The 20,585-nt window shown below is 35.6% G+C and overlaps 1 protein-coding gene across 2 annotated transcripts in view; it reads left to right on the top strand.

The window, feature by feature from the left end:
• LOC150104494 (WD repeat and SOCS box-containing protein 1-like) overlaps positions 1–20,585 on the top strand; it is a 143,633-nt gene that overhangs the window by 25,352 nt on the left and 97,696 nt on the right. The window contains exons 2-4 of one of the 2 annotated variants that reach the window (XM_090395184.1): positions 2,173–2,262; positions 3,612–3,783; positions 18,220–18,443. In XM_090395184.1, the coding sequence (XP_090251310.1) occupies positions 2,226–2,262; positions 3,612–3,783; positions 18,220–18,443 (433 nt within the window). In that variant the 5' untranslated portion in view covers positions 2,173–2,225. Of the gene's footprint in view, positions 1–2,172; positions 2,263–3,611; positions 3,784–18,219; positions 18,444–20,585 lie in introns of those variants that run through there. The other variant, XM_090395185.1, reaches the window with a different exon arrangement.

Genomic DNA, 20,585 nt, shown 5'->3' with positions numbered 1-20,585 from the left:
TCTTTCATTCTTTTTTCCCTCTCATTTTTTCATTTTCTTTCCCGATACTTATTCAGTGTTTTTTCAATTTCTTCAATCCCATTTTGTATTATGAAGCACTATTGAAGCTGTGAGATTTCTGTCATCATACTTCACTCTTCTGTTTTTGCCTTTTCTTGCTTTCATAATCCTTATCTCTCTCTCTCTCTCTTTTTCATTACAACCACTTTGTCATTTTTCATATCTTCCATATTATAACTTGTATTTTGGGTTACTTTTGTTCACTTTTATTCTTCCCGTCTGTGCTTTCTCCAAACACTTGCCTTTTCATGTTTATTATTTGGAACATTCCACCATTTCCCTCTCCTTTTCACATAATCTATACTTCTGGCACTTACTTTCAGAATACATCCTCTCTGTGTGTGTGTGTGTGTGTGTGTGTGTGTGTGTGTGTGTGTGTGTGTGTGTGTGTGTGTGTGTGTGTGTGTGCATGCATGCATGCATGCATGCGTGTTGCATTTTCCTCCTGATAGTAATCCTTCCAGGAGGTAATTTATTCCTGCATGCCCCAATACTTATATTACATGTAGCTTACAAGTACCGATTAACATTTATATTTTTGTATTTATTTTTACATCTATATGTACATTTTCCGACTTTTGCATCCATATTTATATTTTTATATATACATATATTTACACTATATAATTCATACAATATCAGTAATTTATGTTACTCTACAATGACTGGTAGTTAATCTTATTGGCAAATTTAATTAGTTCTGAGTAATACTTTTCAGTTAGTCTCTGTTTTGACACTGGCCACTTGTCTCCAGAAGTAATGACGTGTTGCATTAGGGGCATCCGTATGGAGTCTAGTAGCTGGCAGTCATAAAGTATGTAGTCAACAGTCTGTTGGAGTTGTGAACTACAAATACATGATGGTGATTCCAGGATATGGAATCTGTGTAAGTAGTGTCTTAATTTTCCATGTCCCCGTTAGTAGTGTGGTTAAACCTGAAGAAATGGCGTTTTTTCAGCCGGAGTCTGCTTCTGATGTTAGGAAACCATTCTTTTGTTGATGATCCTTTTTTTTTTTTTTTTTTTTTTTATGTTTTCCATTCTTCTTCCCAAAAGTCTAGGCTTCTTTCTTCTGCAAGTGTTTTTATAGCAGATTTCGAGTACTTTTGGTAAGTTGTTTCTAGCCGCTTCTTCCAACTGATCCGCTCTCTCGTTTCCCGTAACCCCAGTATGTGTGTTCACCCAGCAGAACTTGATTTCCCATATACCAATAGAGTGAGATTCCAAACCAGCTTTCTTGTCTGTTTTATAATGCTATATGGTTGTTCTGGTTTTTTATGCTGTCTATAGTGCTTCTACTGTCACAGAAAATTGTTACTGTCTTTTGATGATGAATTGACTTCTAATTCCTGGAGATATATAAGTGAATGAACTATAGCAAGTTGTTCTGCTTGGTTGTTGGAACTTTGTGTGTGTACCACACTTATTCAGGTGAACAAATTGGACTGGATAAAAGAAAGGATAATAAGAAAAAAAAGATTTATTGTATCAATAGGATCAGTTTTTGTAGTAACCCTGGAAATACAAGATTATAATGCTAAACCAAAAAGAGACAATCTCTGAAGAGGCCGTACTTTTTTTTTTTTTTTTTTTTTTTTAAAATTAGCATTCCTTTAAGATTTCACTACTGATATCAGCAATTATTGAATTTTCCTTTATTTGAAAAGGAATTTATGTTAGAGCAAAAGCCTTATGCTGAAATTAAAAAAAACATAATGTATTCCCCATTTTGGATCTGAAGATATCTTTAAAAATATCCAGCTTTAAATGTAAAATGTAAAAGCAAAAAAATTAGGTCTGCAATCTTACCATTTAGAGACATGAACCCTGAAAATGCAAGAATATAATACTGAACCAAAAAGAGACAATTTCTGTAGAGGCAGTACTTTTTTTTAAATTAGTGTTCTTTAAGATTTCACTACCAATACCAGTTTTTGTCTCTCTTCCCTAGTAGGAATGTATTAATATTAGTGACCAACAAGTCATAGATTAGTACAGATGGTTTATAACCATTATATATATAGTTGTCTAAATACTAAAGTTAATTAGCATTACTTTTTATAGTATGAAACCTGGAATTTTCTGCATGTTAATGTACATTTTGTTCTTGCAGGATAAATGAAATTGTGTAGAAGAATATTTATGTTTAATTTGAAGTGGTAAGAAATGGCAAGCTTTAAAAATAAGAGCAGGGATGAAATTAGTAAGTTCATTTGATTTTAAGACATGACATCTCAGAATTATTTTCTTAAAAAGTGTATTAGTTTTAAATAGCATAGTTTCACCTTTATTTCCATCCCTGGCTGTATGAAAATTTATATTACTGATTAAAATTATACAAATTTATGCCATTTTGATGATGCCATTCTATTATATCAGAACAACTCCCACAAGTGCATATTCAGTTTTGGAGGAGGAGGAGGAGGGAAGATAAACACAAGCAGATAAAAACCATAGTCATTTCTTAGAATATACTTTACAGGAATGTACAGTATGCTGTTGATTGTCTAACATGATTAAGATTTTATTAGTAGTTTTGTATCAACAGTGTGGTGATTTCATTCCCAATATGGTATAAACATTTTGGATAGTTTTCAGATGATGGATCATTTCAGACTATCACTTTGATTATTGGAATCATGTTATGGAGGGGAGAGGATGGCCTCTAGGGCACAGTTTTCAGATTATATAATTCTGTATCTATTCAGTCCACTCATGGGCAGATGGTTCCTTGTTATCTGGATCTGCTGGTGATATCACTTTCTCTGACTTACAGAAAGATCAGCACAGGTTTGCATTGCTTATTTTTTATGGTGTTTATGTTTTCTTTCCTTATTCATAAATTATTATCGTTCATTAGTGATCATTTGTTTTAAACATTTTATTCACTAAATATTTCCTTCTTTTTCATGAGAAAAAATGTGAAAGACTAAACTGTCTATTTGCTCTTCACTCCCACAGTAATATTTCTATTTTGAAATCCACATTTAAATCTGTTTTGTAATCTTGATATAAGATTATTTGATCCATTAAACTTCATGACATATAAAATAATGTTTTCAAGTTTGTGTTAGGAGAATTATGCTTATAAATCCTGAATTCTGCTCAGAAGGTAGCTGTTAGTGTAATAATTGCTCCATTCTTTTTATCTCTCTCTCTCTCTCTCTCTCTCTCTGTCATTGCACCACTTCATACTCAGTTTCTGCTGTTATTTATCTGAATTTTCTTCTATAATTCGGTTTTTTTTTTTTTTTTTTTGCAGAACCTTCTTATTGAGACCGGGAGCAAAAATTAATCATATTTTCATTTGGTTCAACTGCAGACTGCTGGTTATTTAAGCTCTTAAAGTTTAAATATAAGGAAGTCATTAGATATCAAGTGTGGAACTGTACTACTCATGGCTCCAGTAAAATTGAATGTCAGGTTACATCATTTAGCAGTGTTGTCATCTAATCAATGTGAAAAATGTTACTTTAATAGAATTTCAGATTTCTTTTTAAATAATGGTTTCTATGAAAGAGGTTGTTACATGCATATAATTTTAAATTTTAGATTCGGCTTCCTTTCTGGTACGATTAGCTCCTGCAGATGGTGAGGACAAAAATCCTTCTTTAGGCTGTGAGACATGGCACTGTGCTTTTTCACCTGATGAGTGCTATTTTGCATGGTCCTGTGGAAATCGAATAGTAACTCTTGTGCCTTGGAACAGATGTAAGTGCACACTGTAAGTATGCACATTTATTCAATTGTGATATCACTAAGTATATACATTTTGACATATAATAATCTGCCCCCCCCCCACAGTATGTATGAAATTTGAATTAATATAAGTTTCAATAAAATTCATTTTTTAAAAGCTGTTTTTTGTTTTGTCAGCTGCACAGAAAAATCAAGAAAACCAATCATATTGAATTAGTTGACATTGACTGTATTTATCTACATTTTAGTCAGTTAAAATAGTCCTTCACCTAGTAACAGGCTGTAACTTCTTAGCTTTGTTAACAAATGGTTTCTTTTTTCTTATCTGCTTGCTTGCTTACTTAGCAAGCAAACAGATAAGTAAGTAAGCAAGCAAGCAAGCAAAAATAATACATTGAATTGAATATTGTATTGTTTAACTATACAATATTCAATTCAATATAATGTTTATATTGTTTATAATGTTTTTTTTTTTTTACTTTTAATTTATATATATATATATATATATATATATATACTCCTGTACACACCTGTACACCCCTTGAGGGTACATGGCAGGAATTTGATGATGATGATGATGATGATGATGATGATATATATATATATCCCACACATGAAAGCAGAAGCACCTATTGCAAACAGATACCATGTGAGGGCAGGGTCAGAAATAGAGAAGTCTGTTGATATTCTTCTTGAACCATTGAAGATTATTGTCCTTTGGTTGTTAAAGGTTTTTCCACTTGGTTATACTATAAACTAAAGATGCCAAGAAATTATATTCTTGGTTTTGATAATTTATCCAAGTGTAAGCAAACAAAGTTTGTGCATGAAGTAATAACTTCACAGCTGGGCAACTCGTGTGTGGATGCTAATGACTTCACATCAATTGCATTAGTATCCCATAATGCAAAGCACATATCCTTATGGACATGTATAATGCTGTGCCTTATAGGAATGAATGCCAAGAAATTATATTGAGGGTGCTTAAGGGACAAAGCTGTATAACTGAGAGGAGACCTCAACATAGGCTTTAAACATGCTACTGGCCAAGGTGTCTATAGATGTCAGGGTTATCATGGATGTGAAGTGCATATTAAAATTGTAATAGCATTAATATTACATTGAAATATATGATGGATACGAAGCATATGACGATGCGCATTTGATTAATGGCCAGTAAGGTAGTTAAAGGAATGTGGAGAACCAATCAGGGCTTCTGACCTAATGTCAGTCCTCACCTTTTTTGTGGTGCACCTTGTTTGGTATCTACCTGGATACTGAACGAATGAGGATGGGCCGGCGATTTTGGATTTAGCTGACTAAATTGTATTCTTATTGACTTAAACCAAAATTTCAGATGATGGTACAACATGACAGAATTTCATGCCGTCTGGGGCGTCGATCGGTTAAACAAGGCCCCCATTATTTTTGCCAAGGAACCTGGGCAAACAGTGAAAAGTCAGGTATTGGAACAAATCCTAAAGTGCATTCCATCTCAACATCACCAGAGTTCAAGATCAGTACTATCAACATAAGAACGCTGAATGGCAAAGAGATGGAGCTAGCTGAGGAATTGCATAAGTACCAGATCGACATAATAGAGGTGACTGAAACAAAAAAAAAAGACAAAAACTGGTGAGATCTTTCTCAGCAATAAATACAAAATGTTATATTCAGGCAATGACAATCAAGGAAAAGAAGGAGTAATCATAGTATTCAACACTAAATACGAGAATAATCTTGAATGGCAGGCAATATCAAGTAGAGTGATGCAGACAAATATCAGAATGAGGAACTGGACAATGAGACTTATTTGTGCCAATGGTCCCACAGAAGGTTCTACTAAGGTAGAAGTGGAGGAATGTTTTGAGGCTTTAGAGACAGCAACTGACACAGTGAAAAATGAAAAGTTATCCTTGTTGGGGATTTAAATACCAGGAAATGATTGTCAGACATACAAATTTGGGGAAAATTTGGAGAAAAGAGCAAAGCTAATAATAATGGCAAGTACCTGTTGGATTTCTGCTCACAACATAGACTGGTTATTACTAACCTATGTTATTGTTGATAGTGGTGTTTTCTCCCTGGTGCAGGACACTAGAGTGCACAGAGGATTTGAAATTGGAAGTGATCATCATTAAATCTTGAGCAGGATAAAATCGAATTTCATATTGAAAAGAAGAACATGTAAGAAAGTTTTAAAGTGAATAAAAGTTGAGCATCTCGCAGATGTGAACTGTAGACTAAAATACACTAACGTTATTCAAGAAAAAATGAAAGAGTTTGAGAACAAGAACCAAACTTAGATTCAGTGGCAACCGCTGCAGAAAACATTGATTCAGCCAGAGAGAGAGATACGTGGTGAGGTTGTCTGCAAGGATAAAAAAATCAGAACTCCATGCTGCAGATAGAAAATTAAAGAGGAATTGAAGGAAAAGAAGAAAGCATATCAAATGTTCCTGGCAAATAAGTTAGCTTGTGCTCTTAGAGAATACAGCGACAAAAGTAAGAAAGTTAAACACTGTAAAACTAGTTAAACAAAAGTCATGGAAAGACTTTTGTAAGGACATAGAAAATAAATATCAAGAAGGTGGAAAGATATTCTGGAGGTTGTCAAAGGAGCCCAGGAATGGCGAAAAGAGAGATGTAAAAGGAATTAGAGATGATAAAGATGACATGAAAACTGGAGAAAAAGATATCCTTGATATATGGAGTAAATACTTCGAAAAATTGCTAAATTAAAGAATCAGTGACAGCACAGTGGTGAAACACACTGACCAGGCATGCAATCAGGAATACATATCCATACTTGAAATAGAAAAAGCCATCAAAAGCCTAAAATGTGGAAAGACAGATGGATAAGATGATATTCGACCAGAAATGCTCAGGGTATAAAAGTCTTACAGTGGCTGCACTGCATAGTTCAGAAGGATCAATTTCAGGTGATTGAAGTGGAGCTCTTATAATACCCATATATAAAAGGGGTAATAAACCTGAATGTGAGAATTACAGAGGTAATTCCCTACTGGGTGTTCCTACTGGGTAAGATATATGGAAGTATACTTGAGAAACGGTTGAGAAGGATTGTGGATGTGAAACTTGGTGAAGAATAAGCTGGATTCAGGTCAAATAGAGGCTGTCGGCATCAGATTTTTACTTTACAACAAATAATTGAGAAATCTTGGGAATATAACAAATATCTGTATTTAAGTTTTATAGATCTGGAAAAAGCATATAACAAGGTGCCAAAATAGAAGCTATTCAAAATGCTACAGCTGTATGTGCCAATGGGGCATTATATCAAGCAATACTTAGTCTTTATTTGAGTTGTAAGTCAGCAGTTAGAATTGAAGGAAGTACAGGAAGATGGTTTAATGTTAAATCTGGTGTTAGACAAGGATTTACATTATCCCCTCTGTTATTCATTATCTATATGGATCAGATTATGAAGGAAAGTGGTATTAAACCTGATATCAAAATTGGAGATGTTAATGTCAGCTCTTTGCTTTAGCAGATGATGTTACGCTTCTAAATAATTCTACTACAAGTTTGCAAGATTCTCCTACTAAATTGAATGACTGTTGTAATAGATATGGTATGAAGGGCAGCAATAACAAGACAAAGACAATGAAAATAGGCAAAAGCATTGAAAACATCAACTGCATTGCAAATGGAGAACCTATAGAACAAGTAAAACATTTCAGGTACTTAGGCACAATTTTTAATGAAGATGGTAAATTAAATATGAAAATAGAACAACAGAATCAACAAAGGTGGTATGGTAGGAAGTTAACTGAATAAATTTATATGGAATAAGAGAGAAATTAGTCAAAACACTCTGTATACAAGACCGTGTTCAAGCCAATTTTTACTTATGGATCTGAGAACTGAGTTACAAATAAAACACTTGACCAAAGACTAGAGACTGCAGATATGAGAGTCCTAGGAAAGATTAGTATGTGAACAGATGTTATCAATGACAATAGTCTATTAGGAAAGACTTAACATTGTTAGCATCCAGGAATGTGTTAGCAGAGCTAATCTCAGGTAGTATGATCACTTAAACAGAATGGGAGAGGAAAGATTAGCAAAACAAGTGCTCTCTGCCAGTTTGGCAGGAAAAAGACCCAGAGGAACACTAAGATACAGGTGAATTGATATGGTAAAAAATGCCTTAGAAGATAGAAATAAAATATCTGATAATGTTGGAGTCTTGACAGGTAACAGATTAATTTGGAGGAAAATTGTAGATAGGAAGTTAGTAATGATGTATATTTTTCATGTAGTACTATCATATCTTTACATCCTTTGAAGGTTCATCAGGAATTTGATGATGATGATTTGGAAATTATATTCTTGGTTTAATTCTTAATCCAAGTGTAAGCAAACAAAATTTGCCTGTGAAGTAACTTCACAGCTGGGAAACTTGTTTATGGAGGCTAATGACTTCACATCACTTGCCTTAGTATCCCATAATGCATGAAAGAATGAAAGATGACTGGGAGTACAGGTTCAGTGAGAGTGCAGTTCGACCGCATATGGATGTTGAACAGCATCAAGATTTTTAGGTAGATCTTGAGTTTTGGTTAAATTTGGTATTAATACAGATTAAGTAACTGTTTGACAGAGAATTACCATCTTGACCCGTTAAAGGACGCCAATTTTTTGGAAGCTGTTGATTCTATGGAAATAATACGATTGTGCCAGGAATGGTTTGAAGTAAGAGTCCGAGACTGACTCTTACTTCAATCATTCATTTATAGAAATCAGGAAGAAGGTGGATGAAATGACAGAGCCCTGGGGGGCATTGGCAGGAAAGTCTGAGTTGAGAGAACACCATCCACCATTACATGCATTGAACGATCTGAGAGTAAATGGGTGATCCATTTATACAAGGATAAAGGCAGTCCAAATGATGGTAACTTGTTGAGAAACCCTTCATGCCAAATGCTATCAAAATTCTTGGAGTTGTTAAGAGTAACAACATCAGTTTCTCCAAACCATTTCCATGGAATGGCTCCAAATGTGAGTGAAATAGGCCAGGAAATATCCTGTGGATCTAGAGTTGAGAAATCCATACTGGTGGTCACTAATTAGATAGCGATTCTCAACAAAGAAGTTGACTGTTGATAATCTCCTTTATTTTAGACATAACTTATGTGAGAGCAGTTTGATGATAAACAGTACTCAAGAAATTGTGCTGCAGAACATTAGTTCTGCAGCACATTTCTTGAGTACAGTGGATGGAATTCCATGGACCAGCTGCCTTTGTAGTATCCAAGTTATTCAAGATTCTTCTGATGTCTTTATGTCGGAAGGTCACAGGAGACATGAGATGCAATGTTCCATGCAAGGAAGGAGGTGATTTGTCATGGTCTATGTAGGAATTGGAAGAGAAGAATGAAGCCAAGACATCAGCCTTGTCTTTAGGTTATGTTACCATTAGGATGAGAAAGAGTAGGAAGAAGCACAGCTGGACAAAAGTTGCACCCAGTGGCTTTGGTGAGGGACCAGAAGGCGTGACTGCAAAAACAGTAAGCTGACCATGATAAATAGGAGTAAATGTCATTCAAGTCTTTCCACTTGGCATTGTAATGCCAGAGCACATAAGGTTGTGAATGTCTGAAGGAAGGGAATTTTACCAGAGATGAAACTTTGATAAGACTGTGGTCTTAATTGCCAAGAGGAGCAGTCACCTGAACAGAGCATCTGGAAGAACTAGTTAAAAAAAGATCTAGTGTTGGATGGATGAAGAGAATTGTCAAGAATTCAGGTAGTAAGATGAATGATCTGTTTTAACATAAATAATATATACAGTAGATTCTGATTAATTCGAAGTCCCAAGGAAAATTATCGAGCCTATGATTTAAAAAACTGACAAAACAGTTTTTGTTTTAAGTTAATCACTTAAATATATAAGAACCAGTTTTGTCTGACTTTTCATAATTATTAGTTTGAATTTTTCAGTATGTTCTTGAAGTGAAGAAGAAACTATATAAATTACTAAATAACTTAAGGAATTCACAACGTATACTGGAATATAAATTAAAATAAACTTTGATATATACTTCCTATATTTCGGCAACATCACGTTGCCATCTCCATAGGAACATAAGATTAAGACACGTTCATGCAGGCACTAAAAACAGCAAATGAGGTAGAAGCGAGGAAACTGTTGTTTTTCCTACAGTCCTGATGGTGCCCCCTAGCCGGCTATATTAGGTATTCTTGGCCGTTGGGCTGAAGTTCTCAAGATGTACGTCTCCCAAATTTGGGGCAGTCTCATGCATCCAAATTTGTTGAGGTTTGATATCTTTCTTAGGGCTGAGGCTGATTCTATGAATAGTCTTTCAAATTTATACTTGCTGCGGTGTATTATTATGGCTTTCTTCCACCGTATTCTGTGGCGTGTATCCAGAGCTTCGGCAGATAAAGAATTTGAGAAAATACGGAGTCAACATATCAAGAAATTTGATAATTTAAAAAAGAAATCTACCTCTGAACCAAAATTATCACTCAACACGGTAGTCAATCTTTCTTCAGTTATTTTGAAGCCTGAAGCACTCAACGCTCTTGCACGTGGCCACAATTTCACCAGTGCTCCTAGAAAAATACCAGCCGAAGAAATTATGATCCAGATTGAACGCGGTATCTGCCACCTTCCAAACCACATCGGCAACAATATTAGCCTGTGTTCTCACCAAAGCTAGACCACCAAAAACCAACATATCCAATAATGAATATAAGGCTCTACAGGAAATGAAAAAAGACAAAGAAATAGTAATCAGCAAAGCGGTTAGTATGGTTGAGCACCGCTGTGGTGCTCAACCATACTAACTACACAAGTAAGCTTAATGCTTTATTATTAGATTGGGCTACTTACCTCCCCCATTGAATACAATCCTACCAACTCACAAATTAGAAAAAAAACTCCATAGGCTCCTTAAGAAGGTCACTTCTTGGCCTGTGGAAGTTACTAACAAATTAAAACCCTTTAACTCACCATATTTGTGGGCTCCCAAAAATACATAAACAAAATGTGCCATTACATCCCCATAGTGGATGGCATTGATTCCCCAATGTACAAATTAGCCAAACATTTAGCCAAAGCGCTCCCACACTATACTGGCAACACACCATCACTCATAGAAAACTCATCCCACTTCAAAGCCAGTGTAGAAAATCTTACACTCCAACATACTGACATAATGGTTAGTTTTGAAGTCTCCTCCTTATTCACAAATGTCCCATTCAAAGAACCCTTAGAGCTCATCCAAGCGAAATTTTCCCCTGATATTTCAGCCCTATTTCAGTTCACAATGAACTCAGGCTATTTCGTTTGGCAGGGAAAATTCTACAAACAGATAGAGGGGACAACCATGGGTTCACCACTCTCCTCAACCTTGTTCAACTTCTTTATGAAGACTTTTGAAGAGAAAGGCTTAAACTCTGCCCCACAAAAACCTACCATATGACTTTGCTACATTGATGATGTGTTCGCTATTTGGCCACATGGCTCTGTTACACTTTCTCCTTCTTAATGCACTTAAACAATCAACACCCCAGAATCAAGTTCACCCTGGAAAAAGAGGAAAACAACAGCCTCCCTTTCCTAGACACAATAGTCACCCACTAGACCTGGTATACACCAGGTCCCTTGCAGCTGTAAGCTGCTACTTTGGCCAAACAGGCTGGACAACGAATATCAGAATTTCTGAACACAAGGACTACATCCGGTTTTAGCATTACAACCACTCTGGACTTGCAGACCATGCTCTGGATACATGCCACAGAATACGGTGGAAGAAAGCCTCAGTAATGCACCTCAGCAAGTATAAATTTGAAAGACTATTCATAGAATCGGCCTCAGCCCTAAGAAACATGCCAAACTTCAACAAATTTGGATGCATGAGACTGCCCCAAATTTGGGAAATATTTATAGAAAACCCACCCATATAGGCAGGTACATTCACCAACAACCCCCCTCCACACACACACACACAATATGGAGTTATTAAGATGCTATACAACAGGGCTAAACTAATTTGTTCAAATGACAATGCCCTAACCACTGAACTAAATCACATCCTTAACACTTTCTCAGCCAATGGCTACAACCCCCAAAAAATCCAAATAATACTAAAACCAGTAAACCATAGCACCTCCCCCCCCTTCACAAAAAAGATTATGCTAAATCCATCACCATTCCCTACATCCGGGACACCCTGGAAAAAATTACCAAAATCCTGAATAAGCATGACTTGACCTCTTGTTACAGACCATATAGAAAATTGGCATCCCTTATCTGCTCCACTAAAGATCAACCACTTCCCCTAGACCTACCTGGTGTATACCAGGTCCCTTGCAGCTGTAAGCTGTCCTACTTTGGCCAAACAGGCAGGACAGCGAATATCAGAATTTCTGAACACAAGGATTACATCCGGTTTCACCATTACAACCATTCTGGGCTTGCAGACCATGCTCTGGATACATGCCACAGTAATACACCGCAGCATGTATAAATTTGAAAGACTTTTCATAGAATCAGCCTCAGCCCTAAGAAATATGCCAAACCTCAACAAATTTGGATGCATGAGACTGCCCCAAATTTGGGAGACATACATCTTGAGAACATTAGCCCAATGGCCAAGAATACCTAATATAGCCTGCTAAGGGTCACCATCAGGACTGTAGGAAAAACAACAGTTTCCTCGCTTCTACCTCATTTGCTGTTTTTAGTGCCTGCATGCATGTGTCTTAATCTTATGTTCCTATGGAGATGGCAACATGATGTTGCCGAAATATAGGAAGTATATATTAAAGTTTAGTTTAATTTATATTCCAGTATACATTGTGAATTCCTTAAGTTATTTAGTAATCATATGCAACCAACGTATAAGCCTTTCTACAAGAAAAACTATATAAATATTTGCTCAATTGTAGTTATACTGCTACTTATACATGGTCTAATCATGTACCACTTTTTTTTTTGTTGTTGTTTTGTTGTTTTTTTTTTTTAAACAGAAGGTTTTTTCATCACTAAACATGAAGATAAACTTGCTGAGTAACAGGCCATTTCAGATACTGATGTGGGCAGATTTCAAACTGAAAAGTTGGGCAATATGATTTATTTATGCCTCTGGTCCTACGGAAGAATTTACAAAGGAAAAATTGGAGTAATTTTTCAGGTAATTAGAAAAGGTAGCTTACAATAATAAAGAAAAAATGAAAAACTGGTTCTTTTCTTATTGTAGATCTTAACAGCAGAGTAGGAAATGAAATACCTTAATTGGAGAAAAGGGCTAGTCTAATAATAATGATAAGTACCTGATACTTTCTGGTTTTCTGTTCAGGATATGGACTAATCATCACCATCATCCCTCCTAATACTTCAACATGTGGAACCTCTTTATCTCAGAACTATGTGATCTTTATATAACACTAGAATCTTCTGTAGCATTTGCAAAAGCAAATCATAATAACTTACCAGTGAAACACTTCATGAAAATATTGCATTTTTCTGATGATTGACAAAGAGATCACAGTTCACAAACATTTCAGTTTTGCATCATATCTTTAGTCTATTTCTTTTGGAAATAGGCAGTTGTTTATTTTACTTTATTTTTTACCATCCAGAAAGGTGATAAACCCATGATGCATGAAGAAAGTTTTTTTTATGCTTGATTACAAAGTATATTATGCTAGATACAAAGTTGTTCTTGTTTTCTAATGTGTTAATCAAGTATGAGCAGAGAATGTTTGCAATTGAACATCTTCATGTTTAATTGCAGTTCATGACTGGATGCTTCTATATAGAAAGTATATGACTTCATAAAAATTTGTCCTAGTATCCCTCCCATATGCAAAGCACACACTTCCTTTTGGAAGTATATATTGCGTTACGAATTATGGGAAGGATCACTATCCAGACCAGTTTACTTGTATTGAGATCTCATTAATAGGAGCTAGACTACTGCAGATACTGAGTGATAAATCAACACTGAAGCAATATTGTGGATTATCTGATTACTTTCATTCAGATACACCACATTTTATTATTATTATTACTTTTAAAATTAGGTGACGTATTATGTAATCTTATAAGAAAAACATTGGAAAGAAATTGGGATAATTAAACGTATATCCCCCCCCCCCCACACACACACATACCTTTTACTTTAACATAATAGTCTTTTAACATTCTGCCACAAAATTTAATTTATCACTAAAATTAAATTCACTTGTCTTCATCTTCACAAAGATGATAAAGATATATGTTAATAAATCATTTTTTAAATATTGTTATTAAACAGTTTGGAACAAAGTAAAGTTAGTTTGTTATAAAGTATCACAAAACTTTGGCAACAATTTGTAATGGCAATGGAGATAATGCATGGAGTTGTCAATTTTCATAGTTCAAGACCTGCATATAATTTTGGCCAACAAATATCAAGAAATGATCATTCTTTTATTTAAATTGGCTGAAAATATATAATAGAACTATCTTTCTTATTTGAAAGTTTATTTTACATGTTGGTTCATCCTGCCCATACAAGGAGACTGCCATTGAGTTATACCAGAAGTTTGAAGCTAGCACACGTATGCACTGACATTTGAGGCATCAGGGCAGCTAAGCAACTCATTCTAATCCCTGCAGGGATTGGAATGAGAATATGGGTTCTATTTATTATAGCAATGTATTCGGAGACCTATGATTTATCTGAAAGTATTTATTCTTTCAAATGGTGTATGGCCACCAGAAGATACACATCTAGAAGGCCTCTAATATTGTTCTTGTTTGGAAGGAGCAAATTCCACTGCTAGTTTTGTTCTAGTGTTTTGTTATTTAACCCTGTGTTTGTTCCAGTAAGTTGATCAGATTGAGAACTTACTATTTTATTAGTTATGTTTTCTTCTACTCCAATATGCCAATTGGAGGACATAGAAGTCAGGAACGATTAAGAAAAAGATGGAATGAGGCCAGAACAGGCCATTGCACCTAAATCTCTGAAAGGATGATGATGATGATGGTGTTTTCTTCTAATTTATGTTCTTTATGATAGTTTTTATTGCAGAATACTGAAGACAAGAAGAAAACTGTATTATTCCGACAAAAAAAATGAACTGAATTCATGTAATGAAATTTTGTTGGAGAACCGTAAAGCCAATAGTTTTAAGTATTTCTCTTCATGGATAACTTTCTGAAGCAGTGTAATTTTTCTGATTATTGTGATAGCCAGACAAAAGAAGTTGAAAAAAAAAAATAAAGATATAACATGCCAGGATGATCAAGGGAGAGTGTGGTACTGTATTGTGTGAAGAAATAGATATGCTAGATAAATGGAAAGATTATTTTGAGAAATTAATGAATTAAGTAAATAGGAGTATGCAAAAGATAAAGGAAGGTGAAGTGAAATGAGAATGGAAGTGGAGAAAGCACTGAGAAAGATGAAAAACAGGAAGGTAGTTGGACCTAATAACATCCCTATAGAAATATGGAAATATCTACATGAATTGGGCATGACTGTATTAACAGATATCTTTAATAGAATCTTTCTTTTTTTTTATTAAAATCATTGAAACTGGTATACTGGTTTCAGTATATAAGAACAAAGGTGATATCTAGTCCTATAGTAACTACTGAGGAATTAAACTCAGAGTCACACTATGAAGATGTGGGGAAAGGGTGATTGAGATGAGACTGTGAGGCTTGGTGTCAGTTAGTGAAGAGTAATTTTTTTATGCCCAGCTGGGGGAACAACTGCCATCTTTGCTCTAAGACAGCTCATAGAAAGGTACCAGTAGAATAACATGGAACTTTTTCTGGTCTTCAATGACTTGGAAAAGGCTTTGGTAGAATCCCAAGAAAAGAGATATGGAGAACCGTAAGGAAGAAAATGATACCAGAAAAGTATGTACATCTTTTTTGGTTGAACTACCATCATACATGTCATATAAGACATGTATGATGGTAGCAAAACAAAATTGAAGTGTAGAGCAGGAAGAACTGAAGCACCACAGTAAAAGTGAGGGTTCATCAAGGGCCAGCTTTGAGTCCCTTCTTTATTGGTCATTCTCTTCGATGTGTTGATAGAAATGATAAGAACTGAATCATCCTAGACAATGATGTTTGCTGATGATGTGGTGATTTGCACAAAGTCTGAGCAGGAAGCAAAAGACTTGAACAGTGGAGGAAAGTTTTGGAAGATTGTGGCTTGAGGATCAGTAGAAATAAGACAGTGTATATCTTGTAGTGAAGTAGCAAGGAGTATAACAGTACAGGGCACAGACTTGTCGAAAATGTCTAGGTTCACATACCTAGGATGATGTGTCCAAAGTGATGGATACCTGGACTCAGAACACAACAGGAGGAGCCAGTCAAAGTGGATGAACTGAAGAAGGTTTCAAGTGTCTTTTGTAATACAAAAGTGTCTAGCAAGTTAAAAGGAAATCCCTACAAAAGGGTAAGATCAGCATTGATGTATGGCAGTAAGGCCTGGCAGATGACCAGAATGGGAGAAGAGAATGGAAACCCTACTCTGCAGCCCAAATGAAACTTTTTCAGGCCATTCTGGGTCCTTAGGCAGTCTTGCACAGGGTGATGAAATTCATCTCTTATATAAAAGTCATTGCACAAACATCCATGCTCATAGTGGGATTCATATCCATAGCTTATTAGTTGGAGAGCAGTTCTTGTACTCCAGAGGTTCGTGGTCCAGAGTTGAAATCTTGTATAGAGATCTGGGTGTTATCAAAGGTGAGAGGGAGAAGACAACTTTGGTTCTTGGAAATTTTGGTTTTTATTTGTTCTATACCTGTTGAGCTGTAGCATAGACTGAGTGGGAAGTTGGTGTTTTGGTCTCTATCCTCTTGTGATATGCTGTTATTTATTTATTTATTTATTTGGACCACCTTGGCACATTTTCTTTTTTCATTAGAAAAATTAAAAGTACTAATTTTAATACCTATCCAACATAATTTCCCTTATATTTCAGAATAAGGGAAATTATGTGTGAAAAGCTAAAGCTGCTAAAATTTAAGTGTGTTATCATCATGCATATACAGGGTGTTCGGGATAAATTTGACATATTTATAATTAATTATATTTTTCCGTAAGTTACATGTATTAACACACACTTCTCTTCATTTAAAAGTTTGGACCCTTCTTCATTCACATACAAGATGTCAGAAAGGATGGATAGCTGGAACCCACCTGAATCATGGAAGAGAATAACTTGTATCATGATGATTCGTGCCCGCCATCAAAATAAGGATATTACGACTGCTGCCCAATGCTCCCTGAATACAGTAAAAACAATCAGGCATGAACTAGAGACTTGCAATGGTGACTACGAGGATGTAGCAAGAAGAAAGATCCCTAGCAGACGATCTGATTGCGTTCGTACAGCAGAATTCCTCGCAAATCTGCAGGAACAGGTGTTGAAGAACCCTGGCATTGGAATTCGGGCTTTGTTCGTGGAGTTGCTAACTGTAGTCAAGCCCTGGATAACAAGGGTAGGCAATGGTAGGCCGTATGTATGGCAGCAGGATTCGGCCCCTTGCCACACCTCTGGGAAAAGTCAAAAATGGTTGTCTGAAAATTTCTACGACTTCACCAGTCCAAATGTTTGGCCTCCAAACTCCCCAGACCTTAACCCCATGGATTATTTTGTATGGGGCGCAGTTGAAAAAGACACCAATCGCACTTCCAGTAATACAAAAGCCCAGTTAATGGATAAAATTAAAAGTTTTTGCGGCCCTTCCCAGGGAGACTGTAGCATCAGCTTGTTCGAGGTTCCGAAGCAGAATTGAAGCTGTGATCGATGCTAATGGTGGTTATTTTGAGTAAATCTTGTTGATAGTATTGTAATTAACTCTGCCTGTAATGTTTTTTTGTCAATTCATTAAATTTAATAGATACAAAGAAGATTTTCTTTTTCCTTACGAAACTGTCAAATTTATCCCGAACACCCTGTATGTATCAGAGATGGAATAGTAATCAGTGTCTCTCTTATTTGCTATCTGTGCAACAGGCTTCTGGTCAACTAATCCTGTTTACTCCCTGCTGTTAAATTTTTAATTCATGCAGGTGCACATGACTAGTTCTACTTGAATAAGAGGATGTGAATAATTGCAAATTGCTATTACACATGGCAGTTATATTAACATAGCTGTGTACACAGGTAAGTATAACAATATATTTAGATCAGTAGATAAGAGTTAGCATCTTTAACTTATTGAATGATTTGTTAGCATAATTGATGCTAGTCTGATTAGTAAAAGCAACAGTTATTTTGCAGTCTACCAAATCTGTGTAGTAGGCATATTGCAAAGGTCACTAATATTATAAAGTTTACTCATATTACAGTTGCACTTATATGATTGTTGTTTTGCATAATTTATTTTCTTATATTAAAATGAAACTTTTCTTTGGTTAAGTGTTAGATTTAATTATTTTCAGAGCATCAATAGATAATACAGATGATGAAGGTAGAACATTAACTCAGAAACCAGTTCGAATTGATACTGGTTGTCTTGTGCGAGCAGTAGCATTTGGGTCTTCCACATCAGAAAACTCCCATTTACCGTCATCTGCTTTTTGGACAAGGTTCAGTGCTTCAAAAGATCTTGTACTGGCTACAGGTCACAGTAATGGCCGCATTCGAACCTGGGATATTTTATCAGGTTTGTTGGCTTGTTTGGGAACTGCAAAATGTGCATTATTTATTGATATTGTTAAAATAATTACAAATTAAGAAACAGATTTTTCTAATACTCTGTTATTCAGAACATGAGATATAAATCACATAAGAGCATTTACCATAAAGTATGCGTTTCTGGATTCTCGAACTTTAAATTATGCAGATGATAGAATATATATGAATACAAATTTTGTACATATTACTTCAGAAGTAAATGGATAGGTTATTTGCTATTTAAGTAAAAAGAAAGCTTCTGCTACTGTATGGAGCTCATCATGCAATTCATGCTTTTTATATAACTTATATGATAGTGAATTATATAAAATGCATGAATTGTACAATGAACTTATATGGTAGCAGAAGCTTTTGCTTCTTATGTAGAGAAAAAATAACCTATCCACAAATGCCTTATGTGGAAATTTATATATATATATATATATATTTATTTATTTATTTATTTACAGAGTAATATATATATATATATATATATATATTACTGTGTGTGTGTATTATTATTATTATTCGGGACACCTCCAAGGAGTCCGGAGACACATCGCAGTAGGACACCCACTATACAACTTTCTCCACCACTACACCGAACCTCTACTACCAATCATCTCCATCAATGGCATCTACCGCCCACCACCACAACTAGTATTTTTTGTCTGTAAATTGTGTGTGTTCTGAAGGGCCGATTTGTCTGTATGCGGGATGAAAAACCTGAGTTTCCGGGAGAAAAAACCCTGCTACCTCCATATGAGATTGGCTAACTCACCTTCGATTGAAAAAGTCCACATAAAGATTCCTCCCGTCACGACAAGAATCGAACTTAGGCCTATTCCAATTGAAGGGCGCAATGTACCGTCGTTCTTCCAGTTGTGCTACGGGTACCTTATATAGGCACAATGAGCCTATATAGTATAGGCTCATTGTGATTTTGCTTTTTATGTAGAGAGCAAATAATCCATTGTGTGGATTTTAAAAAAAAAAAATTTTTTTTTACTCCGACACATGAAAGACAGAAATGCCTATAGCAAACAAATGCTATACGTTGGCAGGGGTCAGGAGTAATTCTAATTCTGGAAGTTGTAGTCCTTTGGAAATGATTCATGGGGGCAGGTTTGTTGTATTCAGTTTGACCATAAAGGTATGTTGACCAGCTGCTGCTGCTGCTCAAGTTCCTGTAGATCTGGCAAAGAACATAATGGGAGACATAATGAATGTTAGTTCTGCTGAACAGTGATCTATATAAAAGACACAATGCAGAGACATCCTTTTTGGGAAAATGGTCAATGAGAGGCTGTAAGATACATGTCATTAATCATTTGAACTGCCCTTTTTTGAACAGCATCAAGAATTTTTAGGCAGGTCTCAGGTGCACCATCCAAACAGGATAGCAGTATTCCAGGGTAGGTTGGATTTGGGATTTTTACAGAGTAAGTGATTGTTTAGCAGAGATGTACCATCTGAAGTAGAAAAGGATGGCAAATGACAAATTTTTAGGAAACTGATGATGCTATAGAAGCGTTATGATTATGTCAGGAAAGGTTTGAAGTAAGAGTCAATTTGAGAAGAAAGATTTGGTCTTGACAGTTTAGCTGAGCATATCAAAAGTAAGTGGATAAGATCTGAGGGTTTTTGTGACATGCAAAACTGTGTTTTGGAAGTATTGAAGTTGACTGGATTGCTTTTATCTCATTGAAGCATGAGGTGTTTGAACACTATAAGGCTTGTCATATGAGTAGGATTAGTGGAGTGTGCTACCATCAATAAAACTATGAATAGGGTTTTCAGTCAATGAAAGCAGATTGTTTATATAAATCAGGAAGAGGGTGGGTGAAGTGACAGAGCTCTGAGGGACACCAGGGTTTTCTCAACAAGTTACCATCATTTGGACTGCCTTCATCCTTGTATAAATGGATTGCCCTGATGGTTTTTTTATAAGTGTGGTGGGCAACTGTATAGGCTGTGAAGGAAGTTGGTGTTTTAGTCTCAACCACTTGTAATAGGCTATTTGCTTTTCTTGAATCACCCTTACATACTTCTTGGTGAACTGTGGTTTAGATATGGGTTGGGAAATTTGAACAGAGTGAGGAATGAAAAGTTGCATTCCAACATTAATTAT

The sequence above is a fragment of the Typopeltis vanoorti genome, chromosome 7, assembly GCF_054136105.1.
Source record: "Typopeltis vanoorti isolate ZY-2024b chromosome 7, IOZ_Tvanoo_1.0, whole genome shotgun sequence".
Lineage (NCBI taxonomy): Eukaryota > Metazoa > Arthropoda > Arachnida > Uropygi > Thelyphonidae > Typopeltis > Typopeltis vanoorti.
This window is presented reverse-complemented; position numbering and strand designations above follow the sequence as displayed.